At 54.0% G+C, this 14,809-nt stretch overlaps 5 protein-coding genes across 5 annotated transcripts; 4 read left to right on the top strand and 1 right to left on the bottom strand.

Annotated features, from left to right (window-relative positions):
- Positions 1-359: 359 nt before the first annotated feature.
- Positions 360-2,150, top strand: BBA_04326 (trafficking protein Mon1; the record flags this gene model as incomplete). Its single annotated transcript, XM_008599423.1, has 1 exon — positions 360-2,150. One exon carries the CDS (start codon positions 360-362, stop codon positions 2,148-2,150), a length of 1,791 nt encoding a protein of 596 aa, XP_008597645.1.
- A 265-nt stretch (positions 2,151-2,415) lies between these two features.
- BBA_04325 (uncharacterized protein) lies at positions 2,416-2,892 on the bottom strand (the record flags this gene model as incomplete). The annotated part of the gene is made up of 1 exon (XM_008599422.1): positions 2,416-2,892. The coding sequence occupies one exon, from the start codon at positions 2,890-2,892 to the stop codon at positions 2,416-2,418; it is 477 nt and encodes a 158-aa protein (XP_008597644.1).
- A 2,553-nt stretch (positions 2,893-5,445) lies between these two features.
- Positions 5,446-7,766, top strand: BBA_04324 (uncharacterized protein; the record flags this gene model as incomplete). Its single annotated transcript, XM_008599421.1, has 2 exons — positions 5,446-5,505; positions 5,559-7,766. The coding sequence occupies 2 exons, from the start codon at positions 5,446-5,448 to the stop codon at positions 7,764-7,766; spliced, it is 2,268 nt and encodes a 755-aa protein (XP_008597643.1).
- Positions 7,767-8,202: 436 nt separating this feature from the next.
- On the top strand, positions 8,203-9,117 carry BBA_04323 (DUF1445 domain-containing protein; the record flags this gene model as incomplete). The annotated part of the gene is made up of 1 exon (XM_008599420.1): positions 8,203-9,117. The coding sequence occupies one exon, from the start codon at positions 8,203-8,205 to the stop codon at positions 9,115-9,117; it is 915 nt and encodes a 304-aa protein (XP_008597642.1).
- Positions 9,118-10,880: 1,763 nt separating this feature from the next.
- BBA_04322 (transcription factor) lies at positions 10,881-14,105 on the top strand (the record flags this gene model as incomplete). The annotated part of the gene is made up of 7 exons (XM_008599419.1): positions 10,881-10,920; positions 11,372-11,397; positions 11,648-11,657; positions 11,721-11,777; positions 11,833-11,857; positions 11,920-13,443; positions 13,532-14,105. 7 exons carry the CDS (start codon positions 10,881-10,883, stop codon positions 14,103-14,105), a joined length of 2,256 nt encoding a protein of 751 aa, XP_008597641.1.
- Positions 14,106-14,809: the final 704 nt, after the last annotated feature.

The raw sequence follows: 14,809 nt of genomic DNA, 5'->3' as shown, positions 1-14,809 counted from the left end.
AATGCAAGTTAGGAAAATAAAATAAATCAACTTTTACCCTGTCTTCTTCGCCTCGACTTTTCTCTGCTCTGTGAACCGTAATCGTCCAGCACCTCCACAAATTTCGTCAGCCAGGCTGGCGACGTCGTCACTTGTCTCGGAACTTGGGCCGCCCCACAGCACATGGTACCTCTCACATTACGTGCCGTCATCAATAAATATATCTACGCGTACCGCCCGCTGCCCCGAATACTTCAACACTTCAGTCGAGATGATACGGAGACCAAGTCCCTGAACAAGACACGAGGGCAACGCCGGCCTCGGGCCAGCTCTACTATCACAACATACGATGACGTCGGTCGAGACACAACAGCTACGCAATGGTAACCGATGACAACGCGTCGGCCGATGGCCCCAATGAGTCATCAAAAGTATCGTCAAACGATGCGACCGATTCAAAACCTCACGCTAGCCGAGCGACCACGGCAGTGACTGCTGTCGACATACAAACGCTGTCCTTCCCCGATGGATCACGAGGCACATTCCAAACACCAGGGGCGAGGTCGGTATCGACGCCAGTACCCAGCGGCTATGCTTCTCCTGGATACAAGGCGAGCCATTCGGGAGCGGAGGGAGATGATGGAGCAAGCGTCATGAGTTTTGTGCCGACAATGCGACCGACCGGTGACATTGCGAGTCTGTTTGTCGGCGACCTTGGCAAGCGCAGTGTGGCGTGGAACATGCTGCGCTCGCAGGCACCCACTGTCCAGCCATTTGAATCAAGCCGCTACCGACAAGATGATATGCTGGCAAATTTTGAAGAAGAGTTTGAGCCGGTACCGACCGAGGCCACAGACGAAATGGACGATGCGTCGCGAGTCACCATGTGGAAAGCAAAGCTCAAGCACTACATGATTCTCTCGTCAGCCGGGAAACCCATTTGGAGTCGCCATGGAGACTTGATGCTCATCAACTCCTCGATAGGAGTGATGCAAACTATCATATCCTTCTATGAAGGCGCCAAAAGTCCTCTGCTAGGATTCACGGCAGGCGACGCAAGATTTGTGGTGCTGACCCGAGGCCCCCTCTACTTTGTGGCCGTCAGCAAGCTGGGCGAAAGCGACTCGCAGCTGCGCGCGCAGCTCGACGCGCTTTACATGCAAATTCTTTCTACGCTCACCCTACCGACTTTGAAAAAGATCTTTGTCCACAGGCCGTCGTCGGACCTGAGAAAGCCACTCGAAGGCACCGAGTCGCTACTCTCTTCACTCGCTGATACGTTTACAAGAGGCTCGCCAACAATGCTGCTGGGATCACTGGAATGCCTCAAGCTCCGCAAGTCGCAGCGACACTCGATTAACAACACGTTTCTGAAGCTCCGCTCGGACAAGCTTTTATACGGACTCATCATTGCAGGTGGAAAACTTGTCAGCGTCATTCGTCCGCGACGACATTCACTGCATCCAAGCGACTTGCAGCTCATATTCAACATGCTATTCGAGTCTGATGGCATTAAAGGTGGAGGAGGTGAAAATTGGATACCGCTGTGTCTTCCTGCCTTCAACAACGAAGGTTATCTATACATGTATGTCAGCTTTTTTGATGACGACCGGAACGCACCAAAAGACGCCGCAGATGGCCAAGAACAATCAAGCTCTGCTAGTCAACAAATCGCCATGGTCCTGATTAGCACCGACAAGGAGAGCTTCTTTGGCCTCCAAAAGATGCGTGATGACGTGTCCCAGCAACTGGCCAAAAACGGCAGCCTGGCCTTTATTCGGAACGCCGTACGGGCTGGGCGGCCGCAGATTGCTCAGATTGTGCCAGCAAACCCGATGAGCCACTTTCTTTACAAGTCCAAGGCCAACGTCCAATTCTGCATGGCTGCACTGGAGCCGCCGTTTGACGCCATCTCCGATCGCCGTCGGCTAATGAGTCTGTACCACGAGATGCACGCTGCCGTGCACGCCAAACATACGCACCTCAGAATCTTGCACAACACGAGCGAGGATTCCACGTCGCTCGCGTGGGTCACGCCGGTGTTTGAGCTATACTGCGTGGGAGGGCCCAACATGTCGCGGGCGACCATGGGACAGGGCGCCAACCAGATAATCCAGTGGGCCAAGAAGGAAGAACAGCGGCTTTTTATCATTGGGGGCGGTGTCTTTTGATTACCGCTATTGTAAACCAAGGAACTCAAGAAGTGAGATGTCAACTCCCGAGCGTAGCTCAATAACCGTTTTTATATACAGAAAATAAGAAAAGAAAACGCCAAGCCTGAAGCGCCTAGTATGAGTGATTCTTTTGCCACTCATGTGTGTACCCGCCCAATCATTAAAATAAAGTAGATCATCCACGAACCTCCATCGCATTACTCGTTCAAAGTGTAGAACATCATCCCCTGCGGCATTTCAAATCTTTTCTCCTTGTCTTGTTTTATTTGCGTGATTCTGTGGTGGCAGCTTCGGCGGAATGATCCACCTTTGAAAAGGACCCCTCCGCCGGCTCGTCGGGCGACGTTGGGCGGCTCTTGAAGATGAGAGATCTCCTGGCCCAGCCCCTCACGCGGTGGTTGACGCTGGGCTTGCGCATCGTCGTCGACGACGACGACGCTGTCGTCTTTTGACCCCAGGGGAACTCGCGCCAGGGCTCCGTGGGCGACTGCGCGGGGAACGAGGGCGTGCGCATGGAGCTGCCGGGCGAGCAGCGGCGGATCGAGTCGTCGAGGCTGGCGCGTCCCTGGGAGGAGGACGAAAAGGAGCCCGGCGAGGCGACGGTGTAGTGGGAGGCGTTCATGATGGCCTCGGAAAAGGGCGCGTCAAAGTCCTCGCGGAATCGGGGGCTGCGCGGGCCGGGGTAGTCTGAGAGGCGCCTGGGCGGCATGGAGATGTGAAGCGTCGGCTTTGCAGACATGGTGTTGTAAAAGCTTTTTATTTAGGTTTGCGGGTTTGGTTTTATGGATATGTGAAAGGGTCGTCTGCGATGTTGGATGAGCCGGCTGGCGGAAGGGGGGCGGAGGGCGACGACATATATCGAGCGACACCTGATATGAGGAGGTTGAGTATGACGGCGTACGACGGGAACAACGAGACGGTGACACATTGAGAGTCGCAGCCTTTTTTAAACAAAGTGCCGGTCACGCAGCAAAGAAAGCAGCGGTCTTGGTGCAGGTGTGGGGAATCAAGGGTCTCTTCAGATGCTACGCCTTGGCAAAGAGCTCCCGTCTTCTTGTCGTGGGGCTGCTTGGCAGCTAGTTGGCAAAAGGAACTATTAGATAGACTAGCCTAGCCCTATTGGCATGGAAACAATTGGTCAAGGCGACAATGTGGTGGGTACATGGCTTTAATTAGCCGCATGTGTCAAAAGGGCGAGTTCCAGACTCTGCTCTTGGACTTGAAGTCTGGAAACCACAGCACCACTAAGCAGTGAGTGGGCCACTGGAAATTACACACACACTCAGAGTGAAGAAGAAAGAAGAAAAAAAAAAAAGGTTGATCCTTCGCAAGTCGCTAGTTGGCTCCAGAATCCCCAAGGGGCGCCTGCCGATCACACTAGCTGCAAGGTATAAATGAGAGAGGGCCAGAGAGTTCGAACCATTGCCAGGGGAAGTGGTGCTGCACGAGCCTAGCCAGGGGTTCATGACGCCTATACAGAGGATGCATCAGTAGACAAGTACGTATCAAGGTTAGCAAAAGAGGAGAAGAGAAAGATGCGAAGCGAAACGAAATTACAAAATTCTGGTGATACAGCTGCCAGCAACGAGTCTGCGAAATGCAGGCTTGTGTCTCGCACAAGTGTGACAACCACGACTTGCTAGGCACTGTGTACCTAGGTAACCCCCACCTTCATTTCGGCCACAGCCTTGGTTTGGACCTTGGCCCCGTTCGCACGTGAGCGGTCGGGGTTGCAAGCCAAACGAGAATAATAATAGGGGGGGGAGAGAAATCGAAAAGATCAACAACGAGAAAAGCCAAGGTGCTGACACGGGGATGCGACACCAACCTAACAGGAATACAGTGGGTGCCCGCGCACTGATGGATATTTGTGGCGATTGAGCGTTGAGATTTTGTCGCCGCTTTGGACACTGCGTCAATGGCCAACGGCGGCCCGAGCATGGACTGTCACCCCGCTGCAACAACTTGACTGCACATGAAAACTGACACCTTGCAGTCGACTGCCGCCCGTGCATGTGACTCGTCGCTTTGTTATATTGAGTATGCGTTTTTTTGACAAACGCCAACCTCACCACACACCTTTATATGCCACCTCCCACCATCACGACAGCGCCATCATCATCACGCTGCTAAGCGTTGCCGTCATCGGCCCTACATTGATGCCTGCCGAAAAGTCAAAAGATACAACAATACACAATTCTTGCTGCTTCTCGCCTATACTCGCCTTTTATCGTCCCTCGCACCCCCGCACCTTCGTAGTCTGTTGTGACAATGTCCGCCTCTCTTTACTTGGTCCCTCACGCTCTTGCCACCAAAAAGCCATGTCGCCAAGTGTATGGGCAGGCAGGCAGGCAGGCAGGCAGGCAGCAAGTCGCTGCCATCCCTCAATTCTCAAGGTCAATTCTTTCTCTCGTGCATTGGAACCGTGACTGTTCTGTCGCTCCATGCCCTGGCAGACAACGCAATGCACATCTTGCTCCGATATACTTGAAACTTTTGCTCTTGCTGAAAACGATTGCCTTTTGACAACACTATCCTCACCCTGGACCGGGCTGCCGACTTTGCTTCCGATTTTCCTCCTTTCGACTTAGTCTTATATTTATCAGCGTTGACCTACACTATTATCCCCGGTGTGCCAAGTACGCCACCAGGTTGAACAATCCAGCTTCCCAGCACTGCAATGGATGTGTCTCAAACTCACAAAGCTGCCGGCTTCCCTGCCAGCAATATAGCGCCTCGAAGCTCTAGCTCAAGGTCTTTAAGGCCTGCGGGCCTGGAACAGGAGTTGGCGAGATGGCCACTCCGGACAGTGGACGATAATGCGGCAGCAGCTCGACAGTTGGCGGCCTCCCAAGCACGCCAAAAAATGTCACATGGACCAGAGAATTTCGGGCATCATGTCACCGTCGATGGAGATTTCTCCGCTACATATCATGCACCTCTACGTCCAAGGCGCGGTCTCTATGACCCAGCTTTTTCCAGAGACCCAACAACGCGCAGCTTTAACGAGGGCCAGTTAGTCCATGAACGAAGAGTACGATCCTACAGGGACACAACATCCGAAATTATATCATTATATGCGTCTCGAAATGCAACGACTTATAGTTCCGCCATGGCTCGACACGATGACGATGCTTCCTCGAGAGCCTCACATTCAAGGTACCCCGTCAGTCAACGCCAGATGCAGTCAAACAGTACGCACCATCGAAATCCTTCTTGGCAGCAATCTAGAACGCCTGGGCCCTATCCTACGCGGCTGAGGCGTCCCGGCACAAGTATCAACTCACCAACCATGGCCGATGCCCGAAGCAGGGAGTACAGCAGAATGATGGACGGCGAGCGTGGCCCTCAAGTAAAGCTCGTTCCTAATAGCGAAGATTATGATGACTGCTAACACAGGAACAGAGGGCGGCACACAACCTCTACAAATTATCGCTTGCTAACAATCAAAGACGAGCCCCGCCAATGTCTCTCCGTGCCGAAATGAACAGGTCATCCAGCTCTCTGCCGTCGAGATCTTCACCCAGTCCGAACCACTACATGACAGTATCGGGCTGCGCTAGAACGCCGAGTTCCACCGTGTCTTGGGCATCACGACCCTCTGATCGGTATTACATGAGTTCGACTGATCAGAGTAGTAGATCCGCGAGCTTGACTTCAATTGTTGAGATGTACCAGCGGCCAATGACATCTAGCAGTACTTGTCCAGCCTTGCGGCCTAGCGGCACCCTGTACTATGATTATACCGAGGACTTCAATGATTCGGGTTCTGAGGCCGCCCGCCATCCGGATATGCCACTCTCTCCCGTCCCCCACAGAGCCGGCAGGGGCTCGCAGCCGGCCATCCTACAACAAGATATGGAATCAAAAATGCATGGTAGCATAAATATCACTTCGCCTTCGGGACCTGCACACGCTCCTTGTCAAAGAGTTTATAGCCAGACAGGCAGTAGCATGGAGGAATCCTTTGGCTCATACCTCCAAGGTAGCCATGATGATTCTATTGAGGAGATCGAACGGGCTATTGCGGATGCAATGTCTAATGCCGCGGCAGACAAGCTCATGGCAGCCTCGGAACACACAGATGCTTATACAGAGGTGTTTGGCACTAGAAAGGGAGAAAATCAAACGGCGACGAATGATACTAATATACCCAGACGACTTCCTGCTACAGAAAGGCAGTACGGCTTAAAGACAGCAGCCCCGAATATGGAGATGAGTAACAAGGCGAGGCGAGCATCGCAGTTGAGTCTGAACAAGAATGTCATGGCGCTGGATCCCGCATTTGCAGATTTTACGTCTTTGCTTTCTTCCTTTGAAAGATTGGCAAAGTCTCCCTTTTCGAGGCTCAGTGACGAGGACGATGCTGATGAGCGACGCAGTAGACGAAGCAGCAAATTATCGACGATGGAAACACTGGATGAGATGGAAATTGCGGAGAACCCGTTCCCGAAGCGTCATCATCGTAACATAGCCGCCGCAAGGACTAGCACCCCAGCGCTCAGTGCAGAAGAATCCCTGGCCGAGCATCCATCATCGTCGGAAGAGGATATACTGGTTCTCGCACCTGAACCTCTGTCCCCCCATCGTGAGAAGAAAGTTCGCAATGAGCTGCATCAGAGATTTATGAAGGCGCTACCGCCACTTCCGGCAGAGACGCTCAGCACTCACCCCGCTCAGGCGATTCAAGGCTCCGAGCTAAAGCAGAATAAGAACGACTCCGCCATCTCTCAGGTTCGCTCATTGTCTCTTAGGAGTCACATATCACGCTCGGGTAGCCCCGGAAAATTGAAGCTGCGTGTTCGTACGCCAACCCCGTCCGGAGAAACTGAGCACGCAGCGGCATGGAATGGTGGCCGACGAGAACGACGCTCCGCTGACGATGGTAGATCAACCAGCAATTTCAAGCCTCCTCCAAAGCTCAAGTTGAAAATATCGCGAAACCAGCTAGGCCAAGGACGAAGTGGTCAAACTGGAACAGTGATCCGTAATAACCGACTAAAGCAGTGTAATGCACTGGCGGACGTGGCACCGCCACCACGCATCGATACTGATAAGAGAACAGAAAGAGCCAACGACGTGGCGAGAATAAGTGAAGGACATGAGCTTTTGGCCGCAACTGTCGCCCAACGGAACAGTGCAGGCGGATCGTGCCAGCCATCGGATCAGTTCAATCTTTCGTATCCGCCCACTCCAGTCGAAAGTGCAAATGCCATGTTGCCACGAACAGGATCTCCTCGCGAATCGATCGAGGAGATGCAAAGAGTGCAGTCAGACTCTGGTGAGGCAGAAGTGCGCCGCGTTAAGCCAAAATTTTCGTTTTTACGATTACGATCCGCGAACCAGGCAGCACCCACCACACTTACCAAACCCGCACCTGGCCATACTTGCATCAGTAGTGAGCCTCATATGAGAATTACAAAGGTCAATATCCCTGGTGACTCAACCAATCAGTTTGATTCGACTATGGATAAAAATTCGGCTAGAAGTGTGTCGATCAAATCGGAGCGGATGGGTAATCGAGTGAAGCGATGGGCAACGGGCGCCAAGCGCGTGTTTCGGTCATACGTCAGGCGTACACTGATTCGGTCTCCCAAGAGCGCAAAAACGTAGAAGGGAGAGCATCTGGAAGCTCCAAATACTAGGTATGGCTGCCACTTTCCCGCCCCGGAATGAGATGAGTGTAAAGCGGCCCGATTGTATAAGTCATGGAACTGCTTGAGAGAGTCGCAGCTTTGCGCGCGAGAGATTATAGTTAATTGTGATAATACAGACTCAAACTAGCAATATCATCAACCCTCTATCAATGATTCTCCCTGTTCTTAATATTTGAGGTGGATTTTAGACGACGCCCCCGAAGTGGACGGCGTTAGTGTAATTTACCGACGGAGGCCCAAGTCCGAAGAGCTGGCTGGGCTTTGCGAGACAACCACATGACGAGTCAGGAAAGCCGGGCAATGCTGGGGTAAACTGGGATAAAGCAACTACATTTTGATCTATACTCTGAGTTGACCAAGCCTCTTTTTTTTTTGCAGAATCTTTGATCAGTATGACTGGGCGAGACTATTCGGTAGCGACTGGCCTTGACGTACGCCTCGCCGCGCGAAACGGAAAACATACGGGGCCGACGTCGGGCCTTGCCCCCGGATTCTTACAAGCCAACATGCTGGTCCTTCCAGTCGAGTACGCCGACGATTTCAGAAGACTCTGTGCGCGCAACCCGGTGGCATGTCCCCTGATTGCCGAGTCCTCCAACGCGGGCCGTTTTGACAGCATCACGGGCTGCTCGCCAAACTTGACCACGGCAGGCGGCTGCGACCTGCGGACCGACATTCCGGCGTACATGGTCTACCGCGACGCGGTGCTGGTCAAGTCGCACTGCCGGGACATTCTCGAGGAGTGGACGGCCAGCCACGTTGCCTTTCTGATTGGGTGCTCGTACAGCTTCGAGACGGCGCTGGCGGCGGCGGGCCTGCCGGCGCGGCACGTCGCGACGGGGCGGCGGCGCAACGTGCCCATGTACCGGACGACGAGGGCGCTATGCCCGGCAGGGGTGTTTACGGGGGCCACGTACGTGGTGTCGATGCGGCCGTATCGCAAGAGGGACGTGGACAGGGTCAGGGCGGTGACGAGGCGGTTCGGCAAGACGCACGGCGAGCCGCTGGCGTGGGGTTGGGCGGCGCTGGAGGAGCTGGGGATTCGGGACGTTGATGCGCCGGAATGGGGCGATGCACCGTTGACGGAGGATGGGAGGCCGTGGGGGGAGATGAGAGGACGTGAAAAGCAGGAGAAGGAGGAGGGGGAGGAGGAGGAGGAGGAGGATGGTGAGGTGCCAGTGTTTTGGGGATGTGGCGTGACGCCGCAAGAGGCTGTGATGAGAGCTGGACTGAAGGGGGTGGTGATGGCGCATGCGCCGGGGCATATGCTGGTGCTGGATGCGAGAGATGAGGATATTGTGAGCTAAAGATACAGAAGAACTTTTAGATTGGGGGTTTTCCTCGAATAATTTTCAGGTTGCATAGCACGCGTGTATTTGCAGACTGATTTTCATACGCCAGTCTGAGGAGATGGCGAGAGATGATTGAGGACTTGCTACGAGAATGAGGGAAAGAGATTATGACCTCTCTCTCTATTGATTGACCTACCTGCAAATTTCTATAACATTGAAGAAAGAATGGGATTCACATATCATGCACAGCAAAACATTATCACTGTTGAAAGTAGGAGTATGCTGTGATCTCTACCTCTAAGGCTGTTGGCTAGTTTGGAAGTCGTAAGCGCCTTGACTATCTTCGGGACAGCCGACTATTTTCGGGACAGCCAAATAACGAGAGCCATCCTAGAAGCACCGGTTAGCACAGGAGAAGAAGTGTGGGTAGATCTACATTTTTCTCACAGAAGTTGACTTTATTTCCAGATAGATGTAAATTACTCGATATGGTGACAGCCTCAAAGGGCGACGGTCCAAGTAAAGATGGTAGAGACCGCTTGGGTGTGGAAGCTGCCAAGGGATACGCAAATACTTGCAGGGCCATGATCACCGGTCGGTCTGTCGGTAGGCGGCTCGAAAAGAACAGCCGACCGTCCTGGACGGGTTCCGTTTCGTGGCGATTAAGAACAACGGTGGGCGTCTTTACGGGCCGGGTGTCGTATCCCTTCAAGATTGTCCGCAATTCCTGTACAGCTGCTGATCCTGGGTGTTATCGACCTAGTCTCGGCGCACGCCTTAGACAACGGAACACGAGCCAGCTACAAGCCACGATACAGAACACACACCGTCCTCAGTTGATGGCCCGATCGCGGATACATGACCTCGCTTTGGCTCCCATCTTGTGGCTCACCGCAAGGGGGAACAGCAATCCATTATGGCTTCAAGTTCGAAGAAGAAGAGATGCAAGGCTCTATACACGGGGAACGTAAACCATGGGTGAAGATGTCGACGGCCAAGCAAGCCTTGAAGCCACCACCCCATATATGCAGCCAATTCCAACGTAACCACACCGACAAAGGTTGCAGGGGTAAACTTCATCGCTCGGAGCAGATCAAGGAGCTTTGGTTCCGGAGTGCGAAGAAAAATAGCGCACAAGAGCCGGAAGAGCGCTACGGCGGCGCCGACTGAAAAAGTCAGAAGAGGGCTCATACAGAGCATGGAGTAGATCATGTACATTAGTCTCCATGGATGTTGTGAAATGCGCCTGTGCTGACTGCCGCCTGAGAAATGATCGGAAAATGGACTCTCTTGAAGCGCTAGCTGTGCTTCCTCATCGCCACGTAGGGGTGTCGGGTCGTCTTGTGGGTTTGGTATGGATAACCTCCCAGATTCCATCTCGGACAAGTTTTCTCGCGACAGTGGCGCTTTTCGTATTAGGGCCAGTGAGTCCAACTTTAGAACGTTGACTCACTCTTTCAAAAGTTGGGTTGTTCTTTCGGTAAGGGGAAAAAAGGATGGCCCGGCTGAGTTGACGTGGACGGGGGCTACCAGCAAAAGTGACCGAATTTGAAGCTGCTTTGGTGATTGACTCGGGTACGGAGGGACCACAACAGACAGCAGAGCGGGCATGGGCTCTTTTTATATCAAGAAAGCGCCAAAAAAAAGTATTTCGCTAAAAGCAGGCGGCGGCCATCTAGCTTTGTGGCTTGAGTTGATGATGACGCGTGAGGCAGCCAAGCAGGAACCAAGAAGAAACCATTCTCACCTGTAGGCGTATTCTATGACCAACTTTCACCATGGCCAGACAGCCACCACAACCATTTATGGTTATAGCTCGTAAGTGAAAGGACACACTAAAATATAGACTAAGGTAATTAACACTTTTTGTGTTATTTGACTGTTGTAACAAAGGCTTTTCTGGTGCCCACTAGGCAAGATAGGCCTGTGTCATACAAGCGAGGAGAAGCGAGCAAACTAGAAGTGGCGGCCCACGAATACCGGCTTATTTTTTGTTACAAGAATCCTTTTCTGGGCAAGCTTTGCGTCAAAGACAAGCTCTAAACTTGTCGGTCACTGATTCATTATTGTACTTCTCTTACATGTATGCTGAGCAGTTCTGGTAGATAGTTCTGTGTTCGTTGCCCATACAAATCCCTTCGGCCTGTTCTATTAAGAAGTGCTCGACAACCACCGCCTAGGTTCCATCTTGCACCCCTCTTGAATTCACATTGTCCCCGATATCATTAGACAGTGCTCTCTTACTAGCGCTCTCTTACTAGCAGCGAAGTAAGACCGCTTGAAATTCGCAGTTGTGTAAGTTGGCACACGAGACCGCGGCCTCGCATGCCCCAGCCTGATACTCTTCCTCGTCCGATTGCGGTATAAACTAAAATGATGTCCTGTACCTTATAAACTCTGTAACTGACCGAGACCCCGCTGAAACCCCGCCCCCGCCGCTGAAGACCGAGGGCGACAGCGCCTGACGGACCCGGTTCAGCCGCTCTAGCCGGGCACCACTCACTACCCTTCTTCAACTTCAGCATAATACAGCCTGCAATAACAGGTTTTGACAGGTGTGCGTTTGGCCTGCGGGCCACTGTTCCATTTTTATGATTTTAAATTGCATGTGTGAGTAGGAAGCCAATCGCAATGGAAGAAACGCAGACTCCGATGGGAGAGTCGATTCGCACCTCGTGAGTTGCCGAGAGTCTCCATCTCTTGGTAGTCAAGCTACTGACTTGAAAATAGATGCGAGCGATGTCGCCGTCGCAAGGTTCGCACATCGGGTCATTTATCATTCAGTATCATTGACTCATTTTTGGGGAAAAAAAATAGATCAAATGTGATCGCAAAAGACCCTGCTCTCGATGTGTCAAGGCCGGCAAGGAATGCATTCTGCAAGGCACCGGGGAAAAGCAACGGTAACCCGCAAATTTCTATACTTTTCCCCTACTCTACTAGAACTGACTTATTCTCACACCACAGCCCAGTGTCAAAGAGCTACGTGACTGCCCTCGAGGGCCAGATTGCCGCGCTCGAGCAAGTCATCCGCCGGCTCGCCCAGGCCGACGGTGCAGAGCGTGACGAGATTCTGGCTCAGCTCCCGGCTTTGTCCGTTGCTGCCGCTCCAGACGGTGGCGGCAGCGGCGGCTCGGGACCGGAAAAGACGGAAACGCCGCCGGATCCCAGCGTCGTCGCTGCACGCCTCCGATCAGGCCAGCTCCGGCGGTTGCACCCCAGCCAGGGCGCGCAGTTTTTTGGCGGCACCAGCTTCCTGCAGATGCATCTCTCCCGCGAGTCGTCGATGCCGGCGGGCAGCACCTCGTCGCCGCTCCCGCCGCCCGTCGTAGGCAGCACGCCCCAGGACGCGGGTTTTGATCCCGCTGCCCTACCTTCCGTCGCCATGCCCTCCGTAGGCCTCGTCTCGGAGTCGGATGAGTCGCCGCCGCCGCCGCCGCCGCCGCGCAGCAGCAGCGCGTTTCAGTACGCGCCGCACGACGAAATGTCGCAGAAGCTCATGGCGACGTTTTTCAAGGAGCAGTACCAGTACAGCATGATTGTCTACCGCGAGTACTTTTTGCGCGACTACGACGTCGGCTCCGGCCAGCACTACTCGGATGTGCTGCTCTACGCCATCTGCGCACTCGGCGCGCTGCAGCACGACGACACGCTCAACGTGTCCGATGTCTTTGCCGGCCAGGCGCAGGCGCTCCTCTACGGCTCGCTCGACAGCCCAGACTTGACGCTACTGCAGGCGTTGGTGTTGCTGGGCTACCGCGAGATTGCGGTCGGGCGGGCGTCCAAGGGCTGGCTGTTTTGCGGCATGGCGTTTCGGCTCGCGCACGAGATGGGACTACACCTGGACCCGAGCAATTGGGAGGGCGGGTCGGACGGCAACGGCGGCGGCGGCGTGATTGTGCACCGGGACCGTGAGATATTGCGGCGCGTGTATTGGGCCGTCTTCGTGGCGGACAAGCAGCTGAGCCTGTACTTTGGCCGGCCGCCCGCGCTGTACCCCAACGAGTCGGACGTGCGCAACACGATTCGGCTGCAGTATCCGCCCGACTGGCAGGGCCTGCTCGAGACGTATCTATGCGAAAAGGTGTCGGCGACCGAGTTCGAGGACGGCGTGGCGCTGGTTGGGTCGTTCATCTACCGCGCGGAGCTGTCCAAGATTATCCACGTCATGATCACGGACCTATTCGAGAATCGGCGTGGCGACTCGGACCCGGCTGTCGTGGCGGCAAAGTCGCGCCAGATTCACGTCTCGCTCACAAAGTGGCTGTCCAGCTTGCCAGGCACAGTGCACTGGAATCAGTGGACCGTGGGCAAGGTGCCGCCGTCGGTACTGCATTTACAGTAGGTGCTTTACTTGAAGGAGACGGAGGCAAGGCTAACCAAAAGATTTCAGTATGGTTTTCCACACAGTCATGATGATCCTCCACAGGCCACCCTCCAACATGTTTGACAAGCCCGGCATCGCCGAGAGCGAAGACGTCGAAATCTGCTACGAGTCGCTGCAGGCGATTCAGCGCTTGATGCGCAGCTTCTCGCGCTTCTACCGATACCGCTCGCTGCCTTTGGATTTCGTGCAGACGCTGGCGACGGCGACAGGCATCGTGCTGATGCGACGATACCTGCTCAAGGCTTCGTGGACGGACCCCGAGGTTGAGCGGTCTGTCTCGCTGCTGCTGGACGCCATGAACGAGATTCAAAACACGTGGCCGCCGGTGCGCGAGATTCGAGACACGCTGGTGCGGGCGCAGCAGAGCCAGGCAGTGCTGCCTCCTGACGTGCCGTTCGCGGGCAATGACTTGATGACGGGGATGCATTTCGATGTCGCGGCCATGGGCGATTTTATGCCAGCCTTTGGTAGTGGTGGTGGTGGTGGTGGTGGTGGTGAGGGGGCAGATGAGGATATCGAGGCGCTGATTACGGATGAATTTTTGAGTGCACAGCTGCAGACGACTGAGGAGATGCTCCAGCCGTTTGACTTTAATCAGCCTCCGGAGATGAGTTAGGTAGGAGACGTGGCAAGATGGACGAGAAGAGGCGCATGGCATGCAACGACTTGACGAGCATTTGTAGACTAGACGGAGAACAGAGATTGGGAAATGTCGGAGTTTGTAGGCGGGGCAGGAGTTTGGACATGAGATTTTATAGAAGCTTTTCGGATGAGGTTGTTATCACATTGAGGCCTCGGACGCACGCTACTTTGCCCACGATTTTCCATCATGCTGATACATCGTTTGCATGTCGCGGTACGTAGGGAAGCTCACTAGTTGACGCGCGATGACAGACTCCATTGCCCACGGTGTCGCCGAACCTGCGAGCCTCGAGAATTTTCGCTTGGTAATATTTACAGGCACGAACTTGGAGTATGTAACAGCGGGATGTTATCGACAGGGACCCGGTGGAGCGGCTGCCTCGTGTGTCTCCAACGAAAACGGTCAGGAAGGTGAGCGGAGATGGGGAGGTAATTGGCAATCGTAGCATTTCCGGATGCTGGCTCGAAATGCCAGCGAATTTTTTCACTTTGCGGTTTTCCTAGGCTTGCTCGAATTTGGTGCCACGATACCGTGTCAGCATGATAGTTGGGGGGTTGGGCTGGGAACGGCTAGTATGGTGTCAAGATTGTCATGCGTGCGTGGACAGGCTGTGATGGCGCCCATATCCGTAAACAGTGTCAGCCTCAGGCGCGAGAACTGGAAGAAAAGGGAGGGTC

This window comes from Beauveria bassiana, assembly GCF_000280675.1.
Source record: "Beauveria bassiana ARSEF 2860 unplaced genomic scaffold BBA_S00009, whole genome shotgun sequence".
Lineage (NCBI taxonomy): Eukaryota > Fungi > Ascomycota > Sordariomycetes > Hypocreales > Cordycipitaceae > Beauveria > Beauveria bassiana.
Note: the sequence above shows the minus strand (reverse complement) of the source record. Positions and strands in the feature narration are given on the sequence as shown.